Raw genomic sequence first — 20068 nt, 5'->3', positions numbered from 1 at the left:
TGTCCAACTTGGACAACTATCAAAAATTCTGGGAGATGAAGTCCAAAACACTTGGTAGACTAAAGACTGTGAATCACTGTCATCTTTAATTCCAGTAATTCAATTTTTTCCCAGTAAGTAGTCATTGCATCTAAGAGGAATAGGTTTTGGAGATACCTTGTGCTTTCTGTTCCCATTCATTCTCTCAGTCTATACAAATAATATCCCAAGTTATAGTTGAACACAGCATTAAAGCTCTTACTGTGGCTAGGCATGATTTATATGAAACTATCAAGGACAGCCCTGTCATGTAAAAAAAGAGAGAGATCTGCCGAAGTCGCAAATGCTGGAGAGGAGTAAGAAATTATGTAGTGTTGCAACAATGACCTGATTTCATATATTATCTTCATAGTGGGGTGTAACCAATGCTATATGAGATGGAGCCATAAGGGACCCTTTCACTCCAGAGTTATAACGCTATGATTCCATTTTCGCTTCCATGGCAACACCCAATGAAATTATGACATTTGTAGTTTATTGGGGCAATAGAGCTTTCTGGCTGAGAATTGTAAATGTCACTTCCTAAATTGTAAATCCAATGATTCCATAGGATGAAACCATAGTAATTAAAGTGGAATCATAGTGCAATAACCATACAGTAAGAACAGGCTTCAGAATTTGGTCCTGTCCTCTCCATATTTATTGTAAATACTCAACATGCAAGAAGAAAAGCATCGTTAGGAGGTAAGACCAATCAACTACTAAAAATAATAGTCTTTTAGTGCTGTTCATAGAAATAAATTGTTGGTGTGTGTGTGTGTGTGTGTAGTTAGTTAGCCATCATATCATACACAAAAACAATGTCACACATGAGAGTCTCAGAGACACTGTATCAATTCTGTTTTTTAGAAACACTTTTCTCCTCGGTTCTCAAATGGTTGTCATATTTCTCCCATACATTGCTTACAAACAAGAATGTAATTGAAAGATTGACGAAACTAACATTTTGTTGCATAATTTAAGAATGAGTCTATAGGACGTATGAAGCTATATGTGTGTGAGAGAGACTGCAGTAAGATTAAATTAATGTATCAAATTATCAAATTAAACCACCCATAAAGAGGTCACAAATGCATTCTTATACTTGGGAGTGAGTCACAAGATTTCTGACTCAGTGAAACTTCTTGTTGGTCAAAATCTCTGCTGCTTCACTTTCTGAGGGAAATGAGAGATGTATAGGAACAGGAACTGCCAACTAATGCATTCATTGCCTCTGCCAAGGGAACGGGGTCCATTGCCACGTATATTACTTCTTTCTTCTACACGGATAGCTGTTTACAATGCTCCAGACCCATGAAACTTGGGATTCAGGGTCATACTGAACATGTCTGGTTCAATTTGGCAAACATACCTCAATTTTCCTTGGTCCTGGGGATGTTTTTCTTACCTAGTATGATTCCATAGCATGGTCCAGAAGCGAGTTATTGCTCAAACTACAAGAGAGGAGATTCCATCTGAACATTAGGAAGAACTTCCTGACTGTGAGAGCCGTTCAGCAGTGGAATTCTCTGCCCCGGAGTGTGGTGGAGGCTCCTTCTTTGGAAGCTTTTAAGCAGAGGCTGGATGGCCATTTGTCAGGGGTGATTTGAATGCAATATTCCTGCTTCTTGGCAGGGGGTTGGACTGGATGGCCCTTGAGGTCTCTTCCAACTCTTTGATTCTATGATTCTATGATTCTATGATTCACATCTGAGTTTTGCCAGGAGCAATTTCTGCCAAAAAGGGCTCATGCAGCTTAAGACTCAGTCAGCAGAATCTTCTGTCAAATTGCCAACCAAATATGAACACTTTGTAGATGGCTTTGATAAAAAAGATGCAGACTGGCTCCCCCCCCCCCCCACACACACACACTAATTAATCTATCCCTTATAGCCCTCATTCCAGCAGGTCATGTCTATTCCTTATCAGAGCTAAGATATGCCACTCTGATGGACTTCTTGGAAAATACCTATGCTGTGGAGTCATCAAACTCTTGGCCCCTTCAACTAGCCCTTTCATCTATTTGTGAAGAAATGTGGAGCACTTCATCTGTGCAACAGTTTCTGAGCGCTTATCCAAATCACTATACCCACTTTGATACCAAACTGTTTGATACCAAAACTGTTGGAGTAGCTGCGTAAAGTCTGCGTAAAGTCTACACAAAACTAGACCTTTATGAGGTCTATAATCTAGTCCAGATGAAAACTGACAATGAGTGGAATATGACATTCCACATGCTAGGAATTTTCAGCCATGTCTTTTGTTTCATGCAATGCTTCCAACACTTCATGAACAGCAAACACTATCTTGATGGGTTTGTTATCATTTACCTAGATGATTTCTTTATATATACACACACACCGCAAACCAACAGTTCATGATGTCCAACAAAAGCTGCTCTCCAATGACTGCAAGATTACAACTCTATGCCAAGTTAGAAAAATGTTCATTTGACCTCTCAGCTGTGGATTTCCTTGAGCACCAAATCTCTCTGAAGGAAATGGGAATGAATCCTTCCAAAATAGAAGCAGTATACCCCTGATGACCTCCCAGAGACAAGTGGATCCAGTTATTTCTGGGCATTAGTATCATCACACTTTATCCTAGACTTCACAATGTGTGTGTACCCTTAACTGAACTGCTGCAGGGAAAATTCAGTTTTACTGAAATCTATCTATGCAACATGTCTTTTGAAAAATCAAAATAATTGTTTTTACCAGACTCCTAGACTCCAGACATCCAGACTACTATTGTTGAAGAAATTGTTACCTCTGACCATAGCCATTCAGGCAGTGTTTCTCCAACCCAAGATCTTGGGGACTCAATAGAAAACAATCCTGGCAATCACCTAGGGAGATGATCATAAAGTGGACAGACCGCACGCACCCCAGAAAGCTCATGCTTTTCTTGGTGCGGGGGTGTCTAGATGCCCTGCCAGACCTTCCAGTAGGGCACCTGTATACAAAACAAAAGCCCCAGAAATAATTTACCTGGCTGGCATTTCCCTGCTGCCAGCCCTCTCCTGGCACATGGAAATGTCGCGCCAGGAGAAGGAGAGCAGAAGCGATTTTCCTCCTCCCCTTTCTCATGGCACATCATTGCTATGCGTACCAGAGGGCCAGCAGCAGGGAAATGTCATCTTAGGCGAGTTATTTTTTTTCTTTGTAAGGCCTTTTTGTTGGGGTTTTGTAGGTGGGTGGGGGCTGTTTGGGTTTTTTGAACTCCAAGAGCCCCAAAATCCTGAGATAGCTGTGTGGATTGGGACTGGAAGTTGCACATGTGATCTCCGGGCCCAATACACAGTGCCCACAGCTGGAAAGACCCGGGTTTTCAAGCTGTCAAATTACTTTGGCATAAAGCAGGGTTTTCCTGCTTTGTGCCAAAGGAATTTGTTTTTACCTGTGGCATCATTTGGATGCCCCCCATAAAAATCCAGGAGCGTGTACATTTTCCACCTTGTATGGATAGCTGCATTGTTATTCTCTCTTTCCTCTCTACCCTAGCCTCATCTCTCACCCTCACGGTGTATCCCTTGCATAGTGAACTCTGCCACTTATAGCACTCACTGTCCCATCCCTCCTACTTCATCCTTTGCCCCATCTTGATGCTTCAAAATGCATTTCTCCATTGCATCCCTATCTACTTGTACTCTGCTGCTCTCTCTGTCACTCGTACTCTCTCCCTCATCTTTTCTTGTGCTCTTGTGAAGTGTCTGTCCCTTGCTTCTTGGTAGTCCACCTGCCCCCCTGTCACTCTTCCTGTCTTGCTCACCTGTCTTTGCATTCTTGCAGTGCCTCTTTCCTGTGCTGCTTCTGCTCTACTACTCTCACTGTTTGATCTCCTGTTGCTCCTACACATTCCCTTATGTCTCCTTACACTCTCTAAATACATCTGTCCCACACTTCTCTCACTGACTCTCTCACAGTTGGCTACTTCCTCTTTTGTTTCTCCTTACATCTTCACAATGCATACCACACTTCCCACTGCTCTTTCTCTTGTCCCCTTTGCTCCCTCACTTGTCTTTCTTTTTACCCTCACAATCCACTCCTCTCTTTCTTTTTGTATTCTTCTGGTTTTACTGCTGAATTTTCCACCCCTCTTCCTTCCTTGACTTGTTTTGCATCTTCACAATGCATTGCTCTCCGTCTTTCCTTGCACCTTCAGAATGCATCCTCCTCCACTTCTTGCATTCCTTTTGTGCCTGAAAGGCAGAGGTGGACTTATTTCCTTCAGAAAAAAATGACAGAAGAATGTCCTATATATTACCTTTTAGAAGGTCTACAGACTTCCTTTTAAAAAGTTGTGGCCAAAACACACACTGAGCAGTGTGCAACTAGTTCTAGCTCAGCCCCAGATACTGTTGAACATGGCCATATCTTTTTCTACCAATTACCCAGGTTACTTCCTCCTGTTAGACCCAGGAAATGAACAGCCATAGACTCTACCTAATTTCCCGGGTCCTCTACAAATTGCACTAGCCTTGGCCCAGCCTTTTAAATTGCCTTGAACAGGCAGGATTATTTTAAATATGTGCTACTGTGTTTTTTGTGCTTATATTGTCTTATTAATTTTATGTTTAGGTTGTTTACTTTGTATGTATTGATGATGTTACTTGGAAACCGGTCTGAGTCCCCTCGGGGGGATAGAGCGGTATATAAATAAAGTTTTTTTGTTGTTGTTGCGTAGAATCTAGAAAAATCTAGAATTTGGCTGAGAGGCATGGTAATCCTCTTTGGGGCTCATTCTTGTAAAACTTTTATATTTAAGGTATTTGTAGTGTTCAGTATGAATGCTTAACATTTTTAAAGGATTCTGGCAATAAATCAAGTAGAGAGTGTTTGGGCTAGGCCATGAGCATCAGTACTACATATTTCCTAATATGAAAATTAAAAGCACGTTAACAATGGCATCCCGGTGTCATCTCTTTTTATCTCAAAGCTATTAGCACAGCAAAAGGTTTGAATATTCTTATCAGTCATGTTCCTGTATGCTCTCTTTCCAGTGGACATTGCTCACACTGTGTTATGTGTGTGCGTGTGTATGGATTAAACCAAATCTGTCACCTTTAGATCATATATAGTTTCCACCTAAATGAATTGTTTTGAATATGCCCAAAGCAACATAACACATTGTTTTCAGTAAAATATTCTTTCTTTCAGTCCTCTTGAAAGACACTACTTGAAATAACATCTGTCCTTATTACAATTCCAACATCTCTTATAATCTTTAACCCATCTCTAATACCTTTGATTAATGTGAGTTACTTCTGGTGTTTGCAAAACGTAGAAGTCCAGCTCTTTACCATGTTCTTCTAAATCTCTAGTGCAGAGAATACATTGAAAGTATGCATACAATGCTGGTCTTCAAGGCACTCTAAAATGCTCAAGGTTCCACTTCTGCAAAGTCCTGATTTGACCTTATATGTTTTAAATCTGTCTGGAGCAAAACAAAGTAATTTTTTTTAAAAAAAAACTGATTTGTAGAGCTATAAATTCAAATTATCTCCATGATGTATGGATTATGTTCCCAGTTCAGGATAAAAGGCAAATGTACTAAAAAATAACTAAGAGTGTTTTCCTCTTCCCACAATCTCCCACATAGCTTCTGTGGAAGCAGAATTGAGCAGCCTGTTTTTGTACAGCGAAGTCTTGTTCTTTGCTTCCTAGCTGTTTCTTTGTCTCAAAAGAAATCTCAACTGGGATTTCTTTTGATCTTCCTAGTCTCAGTTTAAATCTCCTTTTGTGCAGCTGGTCAGCATTTGTCTGAGAAACGAAATGACCAACACTTACTACTTCAGGTCAGGTTTCTATAGCCCTTTAAGTAGACTGACCTGTCTGCACTGCCTTTTTCCAGTCATGCCTTGCACTCCGCTCTACTGTCATCTTGCTACAATGCGATTTGGGAGTGCTGGGAGGAAAGACAGAAGTCTGAAGCTTTAACCTGCTGTTTTCTATTATCTTTGCATCCTGGAATCAAGATGGAAGGGAAGAGCAAAAGCAGTGAACACAGGGGGAGTATAAGCCCATCTGGTATTGTCTGACACACCTCTAAGTCCAGGTTAGGATCCTTGACAGTAAGCACCTCCATCTTGTCTGGACGTAACTTCAGTTTGTTTTAATTCTTTCACACATTAATTCAAAGGAGATACACTATCCTTAGCTGAGGCTGTTTTTGAAGACATGGATTGATATATTTAGATGTCACCAGCATACTGATAAAACACATCTCATTCCTCCAAATCATCTCTTGTTATCATGTTGATTTTGAACAGCAGTGGAGATGAAATTACACCTTGTGACATGCCATATAATGGCCCTTTTTTGGGGGGGGGGGGCAAAGATATCCCCAAGTATCACCATCTGGAAGCCACCTGAGAGATAGTATTGGAACCACTGAAGAATGGTGCCTTCAGTTTTCCACCCTCTCAAGTGTTCCAGCAGAATACCATGGTCAATGTTATTAAATGCTATTAAAAGATCCAAAAGCATCAGCAGGGACGCATTCCCCCTGTCAATGCCCAGGCAGCAATCATCCACTAAGGTAGCCTATAGCTATCTCAACACTATATCCTGCTCTGAAGTTGATTTGAAATTGATCTCGATAACTTGTATCATTGAAGAATGCCTGGAGTTGGGAGGCAATTGTCAATTATAGTTGTTTGGGTCGAGGGAGGACTTCTTAAGGAGTTGTTCTGCCATTACTTCCTTTAAGCAGGATTGAAAACTTCCCTCTTTGAGAAAGATGCTTTAATAGTGCATTGCAGCTGAGTTCTAACTGCATTGCCTCCTTGCATGACCAGTCAAGAAAGACGGATCAAAAGGACAAGTTGTCTTCCTTATTCTTCATAGCAGTTTCTTCATATCTGCTGTACTCACCAACTGAAACTAACCTAGTTTAATTCTACAATTGCATATAAGTCAGCTCTTATCCAAGAGATCTTGTCTAAAGCCAAGCTCTCCTCTTTCTCTTTACCCAGCAAAATCTGTGAGATATGCACAGAACATAATGCCCCTTTACATAAACAAATTCTCCATGAACGAAGAAAACAAATAACCCTATGTGAACTCCAGGTTCAAGTCCAGGTTCCATTTCCCAGATTGGAGTTGTATTTTAGTGACTGCAGTCCTGCGGCTGTGGATTTGGTCTTAAGTAAGGACATTTCCCCCAAAGAAAAACTCTGTCCCCAATGAAATTTGCCTTCAGTCCAGTATAGCACAGAATGAAACCTTGAAATCCAATCACACATATAGCCCTTACATTTGCTGTGTTCACATTCCCTTGATAATGTTCCCTGCCCTCTTTCTTTGAAGGCCTAAACTTCATTTCTGTTATGCCCAACTGAAGTTCTAGGTCATGGATGAGGAGGCTGTCCTGGCATGCTTTACAGAAAGTTGGCTAGGGAGATAATAATGGTTCAGCATGAGATCAGGCACTTCCACCAGGATATTTGCTATTGCAGCAGAAGAGCTGTAAAAGCATCTTAACCTGATCAGGTTACCTATTAGGGAACTGAATCACATTGAATGTCTGTACATGAGTCTGAAGACCAGGGGTAGATGGAGGATTTAATGAAGACTACTGGAGTTTCCTGATTCATTGGTAAGAATCTGGAAAATACAGCAAGGCTTGAGTTGCTGTTCTTTTTCTTTAAGGTTTAAAATGAGGTTTTACAAGTAACCATGCATTTTTGTTTTTACAGATATAGAAAACTTGCAAATACTAAAATGAATACTGAACTTTAATGTTGTTTGCCTGTTTCTTCTGGCATGAGTGAAGAGAGTGTTGGAACTGCCAGGATTAGATCTTTGCACAATTTTTGCATTGTTTTTATGCATTCCTCAATTTTGGAACAGCATTTCTTTTTGTTGACTTCGTAATTCTCCCTGTAATTTCATCAGCCCTCTTTTGTTTTGATATGCTGTTAGCACAATGACATGGTAGGTAAAAAGGAAAGAATATTAATGTCCCTCTACTTCCCAAGTATCTTAACTGTTGGTGCTGCCTCCATTGCCAATTTAAGGGCAAGTATTGAATTTTCCAGGAATCTTAGTGAATTTCTGAGTCAATTTGATGTGTCAGGTGCCTAGCTCACTGAGACTATGGGCCCTTCCACACAGCTCTATAGCTCAGAATATCAAGGCAGAAAATCCCACATTATCTGAGTGTGGACTCAAACAACCCCGTTCAAAGCAGATATTGTAGGATTTTCTGCCTTGATATTCTGGGATATAGGTCTGTGTGGAAGGCCCCTGAGTTGATACCTTTGCAAGCAAGTTAGTGAGATCCAATCAGTTACACAGATAAACATCTTTGACTATGTCTTCCTTACATATGAATACAAACAGTTATTGTTGTTTTCTCTCTGCTGCAAGAGAAAAAAAGTCTATGTAATTTTTACCCACGCTTACGTACTTTGAGGTGTTTCAGGAAGGTATCCAACACAAAATTACATGTTGATTTTTTTGCCTGAAAATTGTAGTTTTTTTTTCTCTTCCCCTTTCCCATTCCCACACTCCAAAAACCCCATGAGGTTTGCAAGAAAAGTAGTTTTGAAGAAAACTCTACAATTTTTCCAAAAGTTATGCAGGATAATTTTCAAAAACACAGGAATGAGGAAGTAGGCAAAAGCTGCACAACATTATATTTCAGTGATGTTCTTCTTGACATATGTCAGCCTCATATTTTTCAGCTGGAAGACAAAGAACAGTGACTAATAAGTAAAGGGATACTATCAGTAATTTAGCTTATTCTGTGTAAATCTAAGTATATATACTTTGTTCTAACTTGGAAAACCTCTGCCCTGATCAAAATCTGAAAACAGAAAAATGCATCTCTCCAGCATTCGACTGCACAATACATTTGACAATGTTTTATGCTGGAATTCAGAAAAGTTGCTTTGCGGGAAAACAATTCTCAGAATTCCATTGAGATTCCTAGAATTCTTCCATATCATGCTCTTCGTTTTGTGTGATATGTTCACACCCCATATTATTAAGTGACATTTCAGCATATATTTGTTCACATCACCACCATTTAATAAACATGGGTCATGACGATCCATGATCGATTAATTGCATATCCAGGGGACCACTGTATATCAAATGGTCTTAGGGTGCATCTTCATTATAGAATCAATGCAATTTGACAGCCCTGTCATATCTATGGCTCAATGGGAATTGTAATTTGGTGAAGCACCAGCACTCTTGGACAGAAAGTCCTTGTAAAACTGCAGCCCTAATAATTCTGTAACATTGAGCCATGACAACTAAAGTTGTGCCAAGCTGCTTTCACTCTACAAGGTAGATGTACGAATAGTTTCTATTTCAGATTTTGTAATTTTTTAAGTAATGGAGATATTTTGAATTAATTTTCAAGACTTTTTTTCAACAGAAAATATTGTAACCATTTTGGTACACCTCCTCAGTAATGTCTCTGTATTATGTTTCTATACACACATGAAAAACTTGTGAAAATTTGCTTTTGTCTTACTACTCCCATAACCTACTAGCCCAGAACAATTACGGAAATAATAGTAAAAAAAAAAGGTTTAGTTTGGGAATTCTTTATAATCTGATGCCATGTGCCAGTGCTCTTCTCCACCCAAAAAGACAACGATGGTTGTCATGCATTCATTAGGTGCTGGATTGAGCTGTTCATAATTGCTATCCTGTAAGAGATACTTGGCTTTTAGTTCCTTTGAACATAGTGGATCTTGGAAGAGATTTGAATCTCATCCTTCATATCTCTAACCTTACATCCTGAGAAATACTTGTACAATAGGGCTGGACTGAGTTAAATAGTATGGTAAATTTGGAAGATATATAGTAAATAACGGTTTTGCCATTGTTGAGGTTAGCTTCATATGGATCTCTGTGTATTTTCTTTACATTAGAAAATAAATGCTTTGTTTAGGATCTTTCACACTGAAAAAGCAATTCGCTTCCAATAATTCATTGATATATACCTAAATATCTTTTCATTTCACCCATCTGCTGAAATCTGGAAAGCTTCTGTGCCATAATGAGGGGAAAATAACATTGTAAGCCTTTCCAAAAACCTGCCCATCCCTCTTTGGTGTCCCTAGCTATTATTCTTGTAAATCCTGGGATGTATCTGCAGTGCTACCCTCTTCGTTACCTTCCAAACCCTCTGAAAACCTTTATTCCACTGCCTTAAATTAAACCAGTTAATCCTCTTTCTCAGTTGTAGCTACTAGGCCTGGGTAACCACGGAAAAATTTGGTTCTAAACTCATTTCGTTTTTAGGGGGGTCCTTGCGTTTCGTATTTTTAAAGAATTCCGAAATTTTCTTTTTAAAAAGTTCAAAATATACGAAATTTTGTAAAATTACAAATTGATTCGTTAATGGCGGACGCGATTGCACAATATGCTAAAAAACCCTCCAAATGGGACAGGGGGAACTTCTGAAGCTTCCCTCTCCCTCTGTTGTTGACTGTTGGTGTGATAATTTATTTTTTATCACTGATAAAACAAACAACAACTATAAAACTTGCACCAGACATACGGAAATAATTACGAAACAATTACGAAACAATTTTGAAACAATTTTGAAACAATTACGAAACAATTACGAAACAATACGAAACAATACGAAATAAATTGGAAAAATTGTTTCAATTTTTAGTTACTCCTCACAGTAGTCCTGCATGGCTCAATATTGGATTGTAAGCTAATTTAAATACGAATTAATAACGAATTAAGAAATTAACTAACGAAACCGCCCAAGCCTAGTAGTTACCTTTTATTGACCTGTAACTGCATTGCTCTACATCCATCCTTTGCTCTGTTATGTCCTTCTCCTTTCTTTTTTTAAAATGTTTTTTATTGGAAAGGTATCCATCTAATCCATCGAAATAAAGTTACTTTATATACATCCATAAACCATTATATTTTTGCCCCCCCTTTCCCCTCCCCCTCCCTGAAACTTTACAACAAAGCATTTTTAAGTGCAGCCAGTCCAGGATTTTGTCCATTTTTTCCTTTATCTGATCATTAGCTTTCCCTTCTTCAACCCATTTCTCATATCTTAACCAGTTCTCTTTAATTCTTTGTATTTTTATAGACCATGGTATATCTCGTTGTATTATTCCCATAATATCCTATTGTACTTGTTCATAAGTGTATTCGTTCCATCTATCCATTGTCCATTTTTTCTTATCCTTCCATCCCAATGCTATTTCAGCATCGGCAGCTTTAACCATTGCCATCAAAGTTTGTTGGTCTTCTTTCTTCAGCATTTGTAGGCCCAGTGTTCCAATTTCCAACAGTCCCGGCCCAATATACAAATTTACCTTGAGTAGCACATTTATTTGTTCTAATACCCTCTTCCAGAATCTCTGCACTTCCTCACATTCCTACGACTTCCTTCTCCTTTCTTCAATGTTTTTTTTCCTATTTTAAACTGTAATTTTTAAGTTCCTTAGGGACAGGAACTTGTTAATTTTTTAAAAATGGTTTCACTACTGATGCTCAGGCAGAGTCAATGTACACTAATGGCATTGCACAAGTAGTTACCTTGAGCCCCTATGTTGGGAGGATAAAAATAAAATAAATATAATACATAAACAGTGGTGAACATTGGGTGGGTGGGTGGGGGTGGGGGGGTTGGAACCCATATCTACCATACTTGCAAATGTCAAATAATGATCATTTGGATAGGATAACAAAATTCTTTGGAAAGTTAAGTGGGTCATTTTGAATATTAAGATAGGTAGAATCCTATTGGAAGTTATGAGTGTTCAACCTAGAGGTACACATTTATAACTTTGGTACTCGGGATCTCTACATATTCCATAGTTTAGGGGACATGTGTATTTTTTGGTTCAATATGGTTATGTAGAAAATTTCAAAATATATCAGACAAGTATTTCAACCTAATCCCAATATGATATCCGTTATTAACACGCCTATGTTTTTTGTGTTTGCATTCTCCTTGTTTTGTTAATTCAATGCTTCTTGTTAAGGCTCAAAGTTGCATCTAAACAATTTGTTATTTTAAAAATATTTACATATCTTTTTAATAGTATTCCATTGTGTGTTTTACAGCTAATTTAGTAGTGGAGGAGAGAACAAGACAGATGAAAATGAAAATGCACCGTTATAATCAGACAACAGGGTCTGGTTCTAGTCAAGAACTGGAACGTGAGCAATATTCCAAGGTAAAGAGAGTATTAAAATAAAATAATATTTTAGAAAAATGAAGGTTACACATGAATATTTAAGATGTAGGTCAAAGCTATCTAAAATTTTGTCATTTGAAATAATTACAGATACTGATTTTCTCTTGTGGCCAGGATTTAACCATTGTTATTATATATGAGAAACTCTGGAAATAGTAATCTTCTAAGTTCAATAGTCAAAACTCAGTATTCTGGGAAGCCTGAGAATTAACTGAGAAAGTGTGTGATTACTGACATTACATGGAAACCTGCATATCAGATTTCTATGTATACTATGTGATACCATACTCTGCTTTTACAGTGGCAACTACGCATAAACCATAGGGAGCATTTTTAGCAGCTTTCTTTGGAAATTGTACCATAAATGTGAAAGATATTTTAGGTGATCTCATGTTTATTCTTACTTCTTCAATTGAAGGACAAAAGACCTCTTCACATGGAGCAAAAATGCCCCATTTTGATGCTTTATTTCATAGCTTAAACAGGGCCTGCCATGTGCCATCACACGATGCCGGGCAATTCCCACCCACTTTCCCCCTAAAGTGGAGCCAAAGCACCAAAAGGTGCCTTGTCCTCCGTAATGAGGAGGAAAGGGTTCCACACTTTTCTTCCCAAATTCCTGTGTGATGGCAGAAAGGGTGGTGGGGCAAAGCATGTTCTCACTTTTTCTGCCCTCTGATGTGGGGAAGGAAAGGGTGTGAATGTAAAGGTTACTATCTGATGAAGGGAGGAGGGAGGGCCATGAGCCACCCTGCACAACTTTTCTTTTGCTGGCAAAAGTTGACAAAAAGGCACAACCAGAAAGGGCTGTGTGACAAGGCCGTAAGTGAACTGTGAAGTATGATGCTCAGATGTGGTGAATGACTTTCTAGTGGTAAAAAGCTAGAGGACATTAGTATCTTTGAAATATACTGGGAAACAGAAATTTGTAGCACAAGCTTTCTTGGACTACAGTTCATTTAATTAGATGCAATCCCGATCATTAGGAAGCTAGACTCCTTTTGATCCCTTAAAAAATTATATAAGGAACCACTCTTTTCTGAAGTTACTCACCTGCAGCTTGAAAGAGAAACAGTCTTACCTCTGAGAAGCACATTGCCTTCCCCAGGAGTACTTCTAAACACTCTCTAGGAAATATGTTTTGGGCATTCTTGGGCCCCTAGTGTGCATTCTGAGGCATAATAATAATAATAATAATAATAATAATCATCATCCTTTGAAATCATCTTCAAAATGAATTAACCTTTAGTAGCTGGGAGGAGGGAGGGCACAATGCCCATCGTTTGTTCCTAAGAAAATAACAACCATTAGAGCAAGAGTTGTGGGCCCCTTTTCTTTGTTAAAGAGAGGAAAGATCAGAATCTTTTTATCTGTATCTGCAAACATTGACTCTTTAACGAAACACATCTCCTATTGTACATAAAGGTCCTCTTTTGTCTGAATTTATACATATACTCAATCTATAACAAGGTTTAGAATTAAACTTTATCATATGTGTAATTATATGAAGAAAACTATCAATCTGAACTTTTCTTTTCAGTGTTATATTGTTGCACAACACAGACCAAGGAGCGAATGAAAATTCCCACCTGTTTTTAAAGAATTTTGAAGCCTTTTTGAGATCTGTATTAATAAACCGGTGTAATGGTTTGAGTATTGGATCAGGATTTGAACCCTAACTTGGTCATGGAAACACACTGAGGACCTTGGGCAAATCATACTTTCTTGGCCTCAAATCTTACCACAAGCAGGGCTTGAACACAGTACCATCCTCTCACTTGTAATTCTCAACAAGTAACATGCAGAGTAAGGTTGTAGAGAATATTTCCCCTATTTTCCATTTTTAATGTCAGAGGAATCTCAACAACCTTGTCAACTGTCACAGTGTTTCCCTCCTCCTGCACAAGAATGCAAATAATGACCTCTGGAATTTGCTCAACAATGCTCTCTGTGCTAAATCAATCTTGTTCCACTTTCCTAAGAAAAACACTAATGTGCAGTAAGCACAGGAGGACAGGAGATTGATGCATCCCAAAAGGAGCATTCTCTGCTTCTCTTTTATTTTAGTCCATGTAACAAGACAAGGGCAACATTATTTTGCATACAAATTGATATATAATTTTTACAAAATGGTGTTGTAGCTATGACTATTTTCTTCAAAAATGTAACAAAAATTCTTTCCATTTTGCTCCGTGTGGAGGAAATAATTGAGATGTTTCATTTCCCAGCAATGCCTTATTTCGTCAACAGAGAGCCATACTGCCTCGTATACTGGTACAAGAAATAATATATTGCGATCATGATAACTAGCTAAAAAGTTCTTAATCTATAGTACATTGCAGTGAATCCAGATATAGCGTTAGATAGCTAAGGGTGATGGTTCATTTCCAATTATCTGCTCCCACATAGTGAAACAAGTTACATGTCAGCATTAATAATGACTTAGACATTATCATAGCACATGGTGTGTGATAGCATGTTATAAATACAAGCTTTCATTTTCCAATTGATGTTTGGATAAACAAAAGCAAAATATTTCTTTTCTTTATTATAATTTTTTCTTGCTCAACCACAGTTATGAAGTTAAAGCAGTTGCTGAAACTGTCACATGTGAAATCACAAATATCTCCGCTAAGAAAGTGCTTAAGCTTATCTTTGCTGCCATGTGAGATTGGGAATACTATGTATACTCACTCATGGATAAGTCTAGAAAATTTTAATTTTAAAAAACCAATCCAAAAAACCTGGGTCAACTTATCACAGATCAATATACGTAATATAAATTCCACTTTTATCAAAAAGTGAGTAGAGCAGTGAAGGGCAAAAGCTTGATCCATTTCTGCACAATGTAAAAGAAGCAGTGACTCTCTTACGCTCTATGTATTGCACACCAAGGCTGGGGTTGGCACCTTTGAACCCGAAAACACACCAATATTCTTTATAAGCAAAGCAATTTATTGAAGATTAATATAGCAATAGCCAAAAAGGTAAAAAGCTTTCGAACAAGTAATAAGGAAATGTCTACAAAATAATCAGTTGAACAATGTAATATAATCCAGTCAAAATCCCAGTCAGGAAACATAAAAGTCCCAAAATCCAGTAAACAAGTCCAGAGGAGTAAAATCTTTCAGTTCCAGAAGGTTGTAAAGACCAAAGTCCCTTGAAGAAACAAAAAGCAAACTTGAAGCAATAAATCCAAATGCAGGAGCTTGAAACCAAGACAAACCGCTTTAAAAAATCTCAGCATGAACATGAATTCAAGGCAGTATATAGGAATCTCAGCATGAACAGGAAGGCATGGATATCAGGCATGAAGCAAAGACATGGTTGCACATGAAAACCAAATGCTGGACTCACTGAAGACTACAGATTCACAGGCCCTATATTTATTGAGAAAACCATAGCAAAAGCATTCCATTTCCCCTTGGGAAACCTCTCCCTAACCCCTCTTTTCTCTCAGTCTTGCAGAGTGCCTCCTCCCTAATTTCAGGTGGCGATCCTGATAAATCCGGCCTTTTCAGTTAAAGGTTGACTACCTCGGTTTGCCAATTAGTACATATCTTCACTGTCACTATTTGGCCTTGACTGTTCAACCTCGGCCTCTTTCTCTGCCTGCACTGAGGCATCTTTGCCTTGTGAACCAACTATCCCAAATTCGCAGGCTCACTCTGGCTAACTGTATTCTCTTGACCATCATCTCCATTCACAAACCCCTGAGAGTCAGCAGAAACCTTATCATTTAATTCAGACATTGGAACCTCTACAGGCTCATCATCATTCTCCTTTGAAGCCTAGACAAAGAGGCAATCACAGGCTGAGCCCCTACACTATGTTGTGGTGCCACATCTGGCCTTTTTGAATGCCTGGATGGGGAAATGTTAGGGGCACTACCTAAGATGGCACTGGTGACTTCCCCTCTCCACAGAATGATTCTTGATGTATGTACAAGTTTAATCAAAATTCATAATTTTGGCCCCAAACCTTTCCTTGACTTATGTGTCAGCCTAACCTGTACACAAGAACATAACTTTCCCTGTCTTCCTGATTTTTTCATATTCCCTCAATTTCACCTGAAAAAAATGGTAATAGTGGCAGGTTTCTAAACTTACTAGTCTTGTAGCTATTGCTTTGGCTCGTTTGTTTAAAATTAGTTTCTCTCTCTGTCTCTCTCTAGCTTTTATTTCCCTTTTTTTGAAATAGTGACATTTCCTTGATTTTTTTCTTTACTCTGATGAAGCCAATAATGTTATTTTTCCCTGATTCTAAGGAAATTAATACAAATTTGTCAGATTTATATGAAAAACTATAAACATTATAAACACCCAGCAACATTGTTGATTCTAAGGCTCAGTAAAACAAGCCTTGGAAGAACTCAGCTTGTTGATGCTTGAGGAAAGCCATGGTTTACAAATATGTTTGAAAAAAATGTCAAAAGCATGTAGTCATCAGTTCCATATTTATCAAAATGGGAAGTTATTCCAGGTGATGGGCACCAATGGCACGTCCAGTTGCCATTGTGCCACCGGGTGCAATTATTTGTATCGTGATGTAGATATCAAGACCTCCTTGAAGAACATTGATGCATAGAAGTAAAAATGATTTTTGGGACACCTGTTTCTATGTTTTTAAAGGGTGTTTTGTACCAATAAGGCCCCTTTGAATCTGGCTTAGCAGAACATTGGTTGCCATTAGAACCCTTTCAGCAAAGTTTTCTATCTTTGGAGTAAAGCTTCTGTTTAGAAAATCTTTAGAGCAGAAACATAAAAAGATTTCAACATAATTTAATGTCATTTATAAAGATTAAAATGCTGTTCATATTTTAACATTCAATATCCAGATTTAAAGAACAGCAGGTCAACACTGATGGTGAGAATGACACTAGTTACTACAGTGTTTCTACTTAAAATAATACTGCTTGTCAGTATTTTATTTTAATTTTTAAAAATCACAACTTTATTAGAGTTTTTTCTGAGTAGAGAATCATTCGAAATTCCTTTCTGAGTACATTTGTATTTTAGAACAACTCACTAAAGTAGAAACTGTACACAAACTTTTGCATTTCCAACAAAAAATAATTTTAAAGTGTTCTTTATATTGTTATTGTTATTTGTGCCATAATGATTTGTCTTCTACACTGGGACAATGCAACTCACATTTTCTTTTTTAATCTTTAGTATGATATTCAAGCAGATCAGTATCGAAGTTGTGATAACGTCTCTGCCAAGTCATCAGATAGTGATGTCAGTGATGTGTCAGCTATTTCCCGTACCAGTAGTGCCTCCCGCCTCAGCAGCACAAGCTTTATGTCAGAGCAATCCGAGCGCCCTAGGGGCAGAATCAGGTGAGTTTGCCACATTGTCTTAAAACTGCCCATTCTTCTCCAGTGAAAGTTATATTATATATGCAAATGGTAATTTTTAGCTGCCAAAACCAAAATAAATGAAGAAACAAACAAATAAATAAGAGCAAGGCCACAACAAACTTTGGACTCTAATAACTCTATAAAATATAAAGACCTCACCAGCAAAACTGAATATGAGAAGCAGTAAATAATCCACTAGAGACACAATGTTTCATTGAGCTAACTATGAACTGTCAGCTATGAACCTACAACAACCCTTTATGAAGTTATAACTCCCCACTTGTTTGTGCACCATGAAGAGAATGTTGAGTGTGATTAGATACCATAGTCTAGAAAAGGCCACAAACTTTATGGACTTAAAATCTCTCATTTTCCCTTGAAAATGTATGTTTAAATATTGGCAAAATAGGGTCTGTAGGCAGGTTCATCCATTACATAGTTAGCTGTATAGATAGTTCATCCACATAAGCAAGACAAAAATCTCACAGTTTCATAAATTCTTCTTCTTCTCCAGTCCAATTTACATGTTGCATGGAGGTCCTTTCTTGAGATGTCACCAAATTAGCCTTTAAGTGATTGTGCCAATTGCATTTGGTTTTCATAATAGAAATACTAAGCAGGGTTAAGATTCATTCTGCATAGGTTATCCCCAATCATAGTTATCCAGAGCCAGTGCTTCCACACTGGAGCTGTTCATGGGTCAAACGCTTCCAAAGAATACAACATGTGAAGCTATTCTTAAATTCTTTTTAACATATGCCACAATAGAAGTGATCACAATGTCTTCAAGGTCAGGACTGGACAGAAACAATATATTCCATAGTCTAGTATTCCAGAATACTATGTAGTAAACATTTGTAGAAGCATAGCAGCAGTGAGTCTTTACTACTCAGCATCTTTTGTACAGTGGGAATGATTTTACTTTGTTAAGCTTCTACTACTTATATCTAAACATATATTTCATTTAGAAACAGAACCAATTCAGGTTAACTTTTGATTTGGGGAGGGGGGTGTTATGGAAAGCCATCTGCCAATATTTATTCAAAATAATAATAATAATAATAATAATAATAATAATAATAATAAACTTTATTTATATATCGCTCTGTCTCCCAGTTTCCAATCAACATCATCAAAACATAAAGAGTAAACAGCATGACATAAATTAACAAAACAACATAAGCATAAAATTATCACAATAATACATATATATTAAAAATAATCCTGCCTGTTAAAGCAATTAAAAAGGCCGGGCCAAGGCTAGTGCAAACTCAAAATATGAGGGGACCGGGAATTAAGTACAGTGCTATAACAGGCTAACAACAATAGCAGGTACGGGTCTCATAATTTGAGACGGTGCCCTTCTACCTTATAGTTTCATCAGCTATTCAAAAGTTTTCTAAGTAGTGGCACATGTTATACTTTCCAAACATATTGGAGCATTCTAGAAAAACTTTTAATATGATGTTGTAGCCAGTATACTTTCTTCCATGCTGCTACTCACTTAACTATAATGTAAACCAAAGCATGTTCACATGTCCACTGGAACATAGATATTTCATCCACACATGCAAGACAAAAATCTCACAGTTTCATACATTCTTCCTCTTCTCCAGCCTGAGACTTAAAAGTTTCTGTAATAGCTGCTGAATCAAGGATGGAAACAGTATTATTATGATGATGTTTATTTTTATGTTTATTTATACTCCGCTTTATTTCTCCTGAAGGAGACTCAAAGTGGCTTACCATTAAAAGTATGACCACATAATTTAAAATATACAAATATGCAAATATAAAACAGTGTTAAAATTCACAGTTAAAATCCATTAAAAATATTCAAAGCTAAAAATCATGGCATTCCTTGACTGGCTCTTGAAAATGTTCTTCTTTAAAGCTTGTCCGAATAAAAAGGTTTTAGCCTGCATTGAAATCTCAACTTTCTTTCTCATAGATTTCTATCATACCAGAGAAGTCCAGTCAGGTGATTAGGGATGACATGCAAACTTAGGTAACAGTGTAAGAAGATAAATGTAGGAGAGATACCTGCTTCCATTACTATATCCGTGTATTTTTTTTCTTTTGTCAAAAGATTTTGCAGGTTTTTCCACTATATTATAAACTTTGCAGAATTGTTGTATCAGAGAGTATATTGGCGTGAGATTTTCAGAAGCAATTATGTATATTTGCCATATTACCTTCAACAGTTCAGGAAACCATTGCCTGTAACTAGTTTACATACTAACTTTTCCAATGCAGCCATGCAAATATGGCATTTAAGAAAGGGAGGTAAATCTACCTTGCTGTGTTCTTTCACTTTTAGTCCCGTTGTAACAGCACATTATCTGGTATTCAGTGTAGGGCAACTCTTATAAGAGGATAGAACTTGAAAAGGAAGTGGCTCGCTGTTTAGGTAATCTGTTCAAATAAGCTGACAGCTGATATAAAATCATCGAATCTTAGAGTTGGAAGAGACCTTGTGGGTCATCCAG

The 20068-nt window shown here is 37.8% G+C and overlaps 1 protein-coding gene across 49 annotated transcripts in view; it reads left to right on the top strand.

The window, feature by feature from the left end:
- RIMS1 (regulating synaptic membrane exocytosis 1) overlaps window positions 1-20068 on the top strand; it is a 291550-nt gene that overhangs the window by 232811 nt on the left and 38671 nt on the right. For 46 of the 49 annotated variants that reach the window (XM_060752859.2, XM_060752857.2, XM_060752858.2 and 43 more), the window contains 2 exons: window positions 12084-12196; window positions 17392-17558. The exons of the other annotated variants lie outside the window; for them this stretch is intronic. In XM_060752859.2, the coding sequence (XP_060608842.1) occupies window positions 12084-12196; window positions 17392-17558 (280 nt within the window). The remainder of the gene's footprint in view (window positions 1-12083; window positions 12197-17391; window positions 17559-20068) is intronic. 49 annotated transcript variants of the gene reach the window in all.

The sequence above is a fragment of the Anolis sagrei genome, chromosome 1, assembly GCF_037176765.1.
Source record: "Anolis sagrei isolate rAnoSag1 chromosome 1, rAnoSag1.mat, whole genome shotgun sequence".
NCBI lineage: Eukaryota > Metazoa > Chordata > Lepidosauria > Squamata > Dactyloidae > Anolis > Anolis sagrei.
Note: the sequence above shows the minus strand (reverse complement) of the source record. Positions and strands in the feature narration are given on the sequence as shown.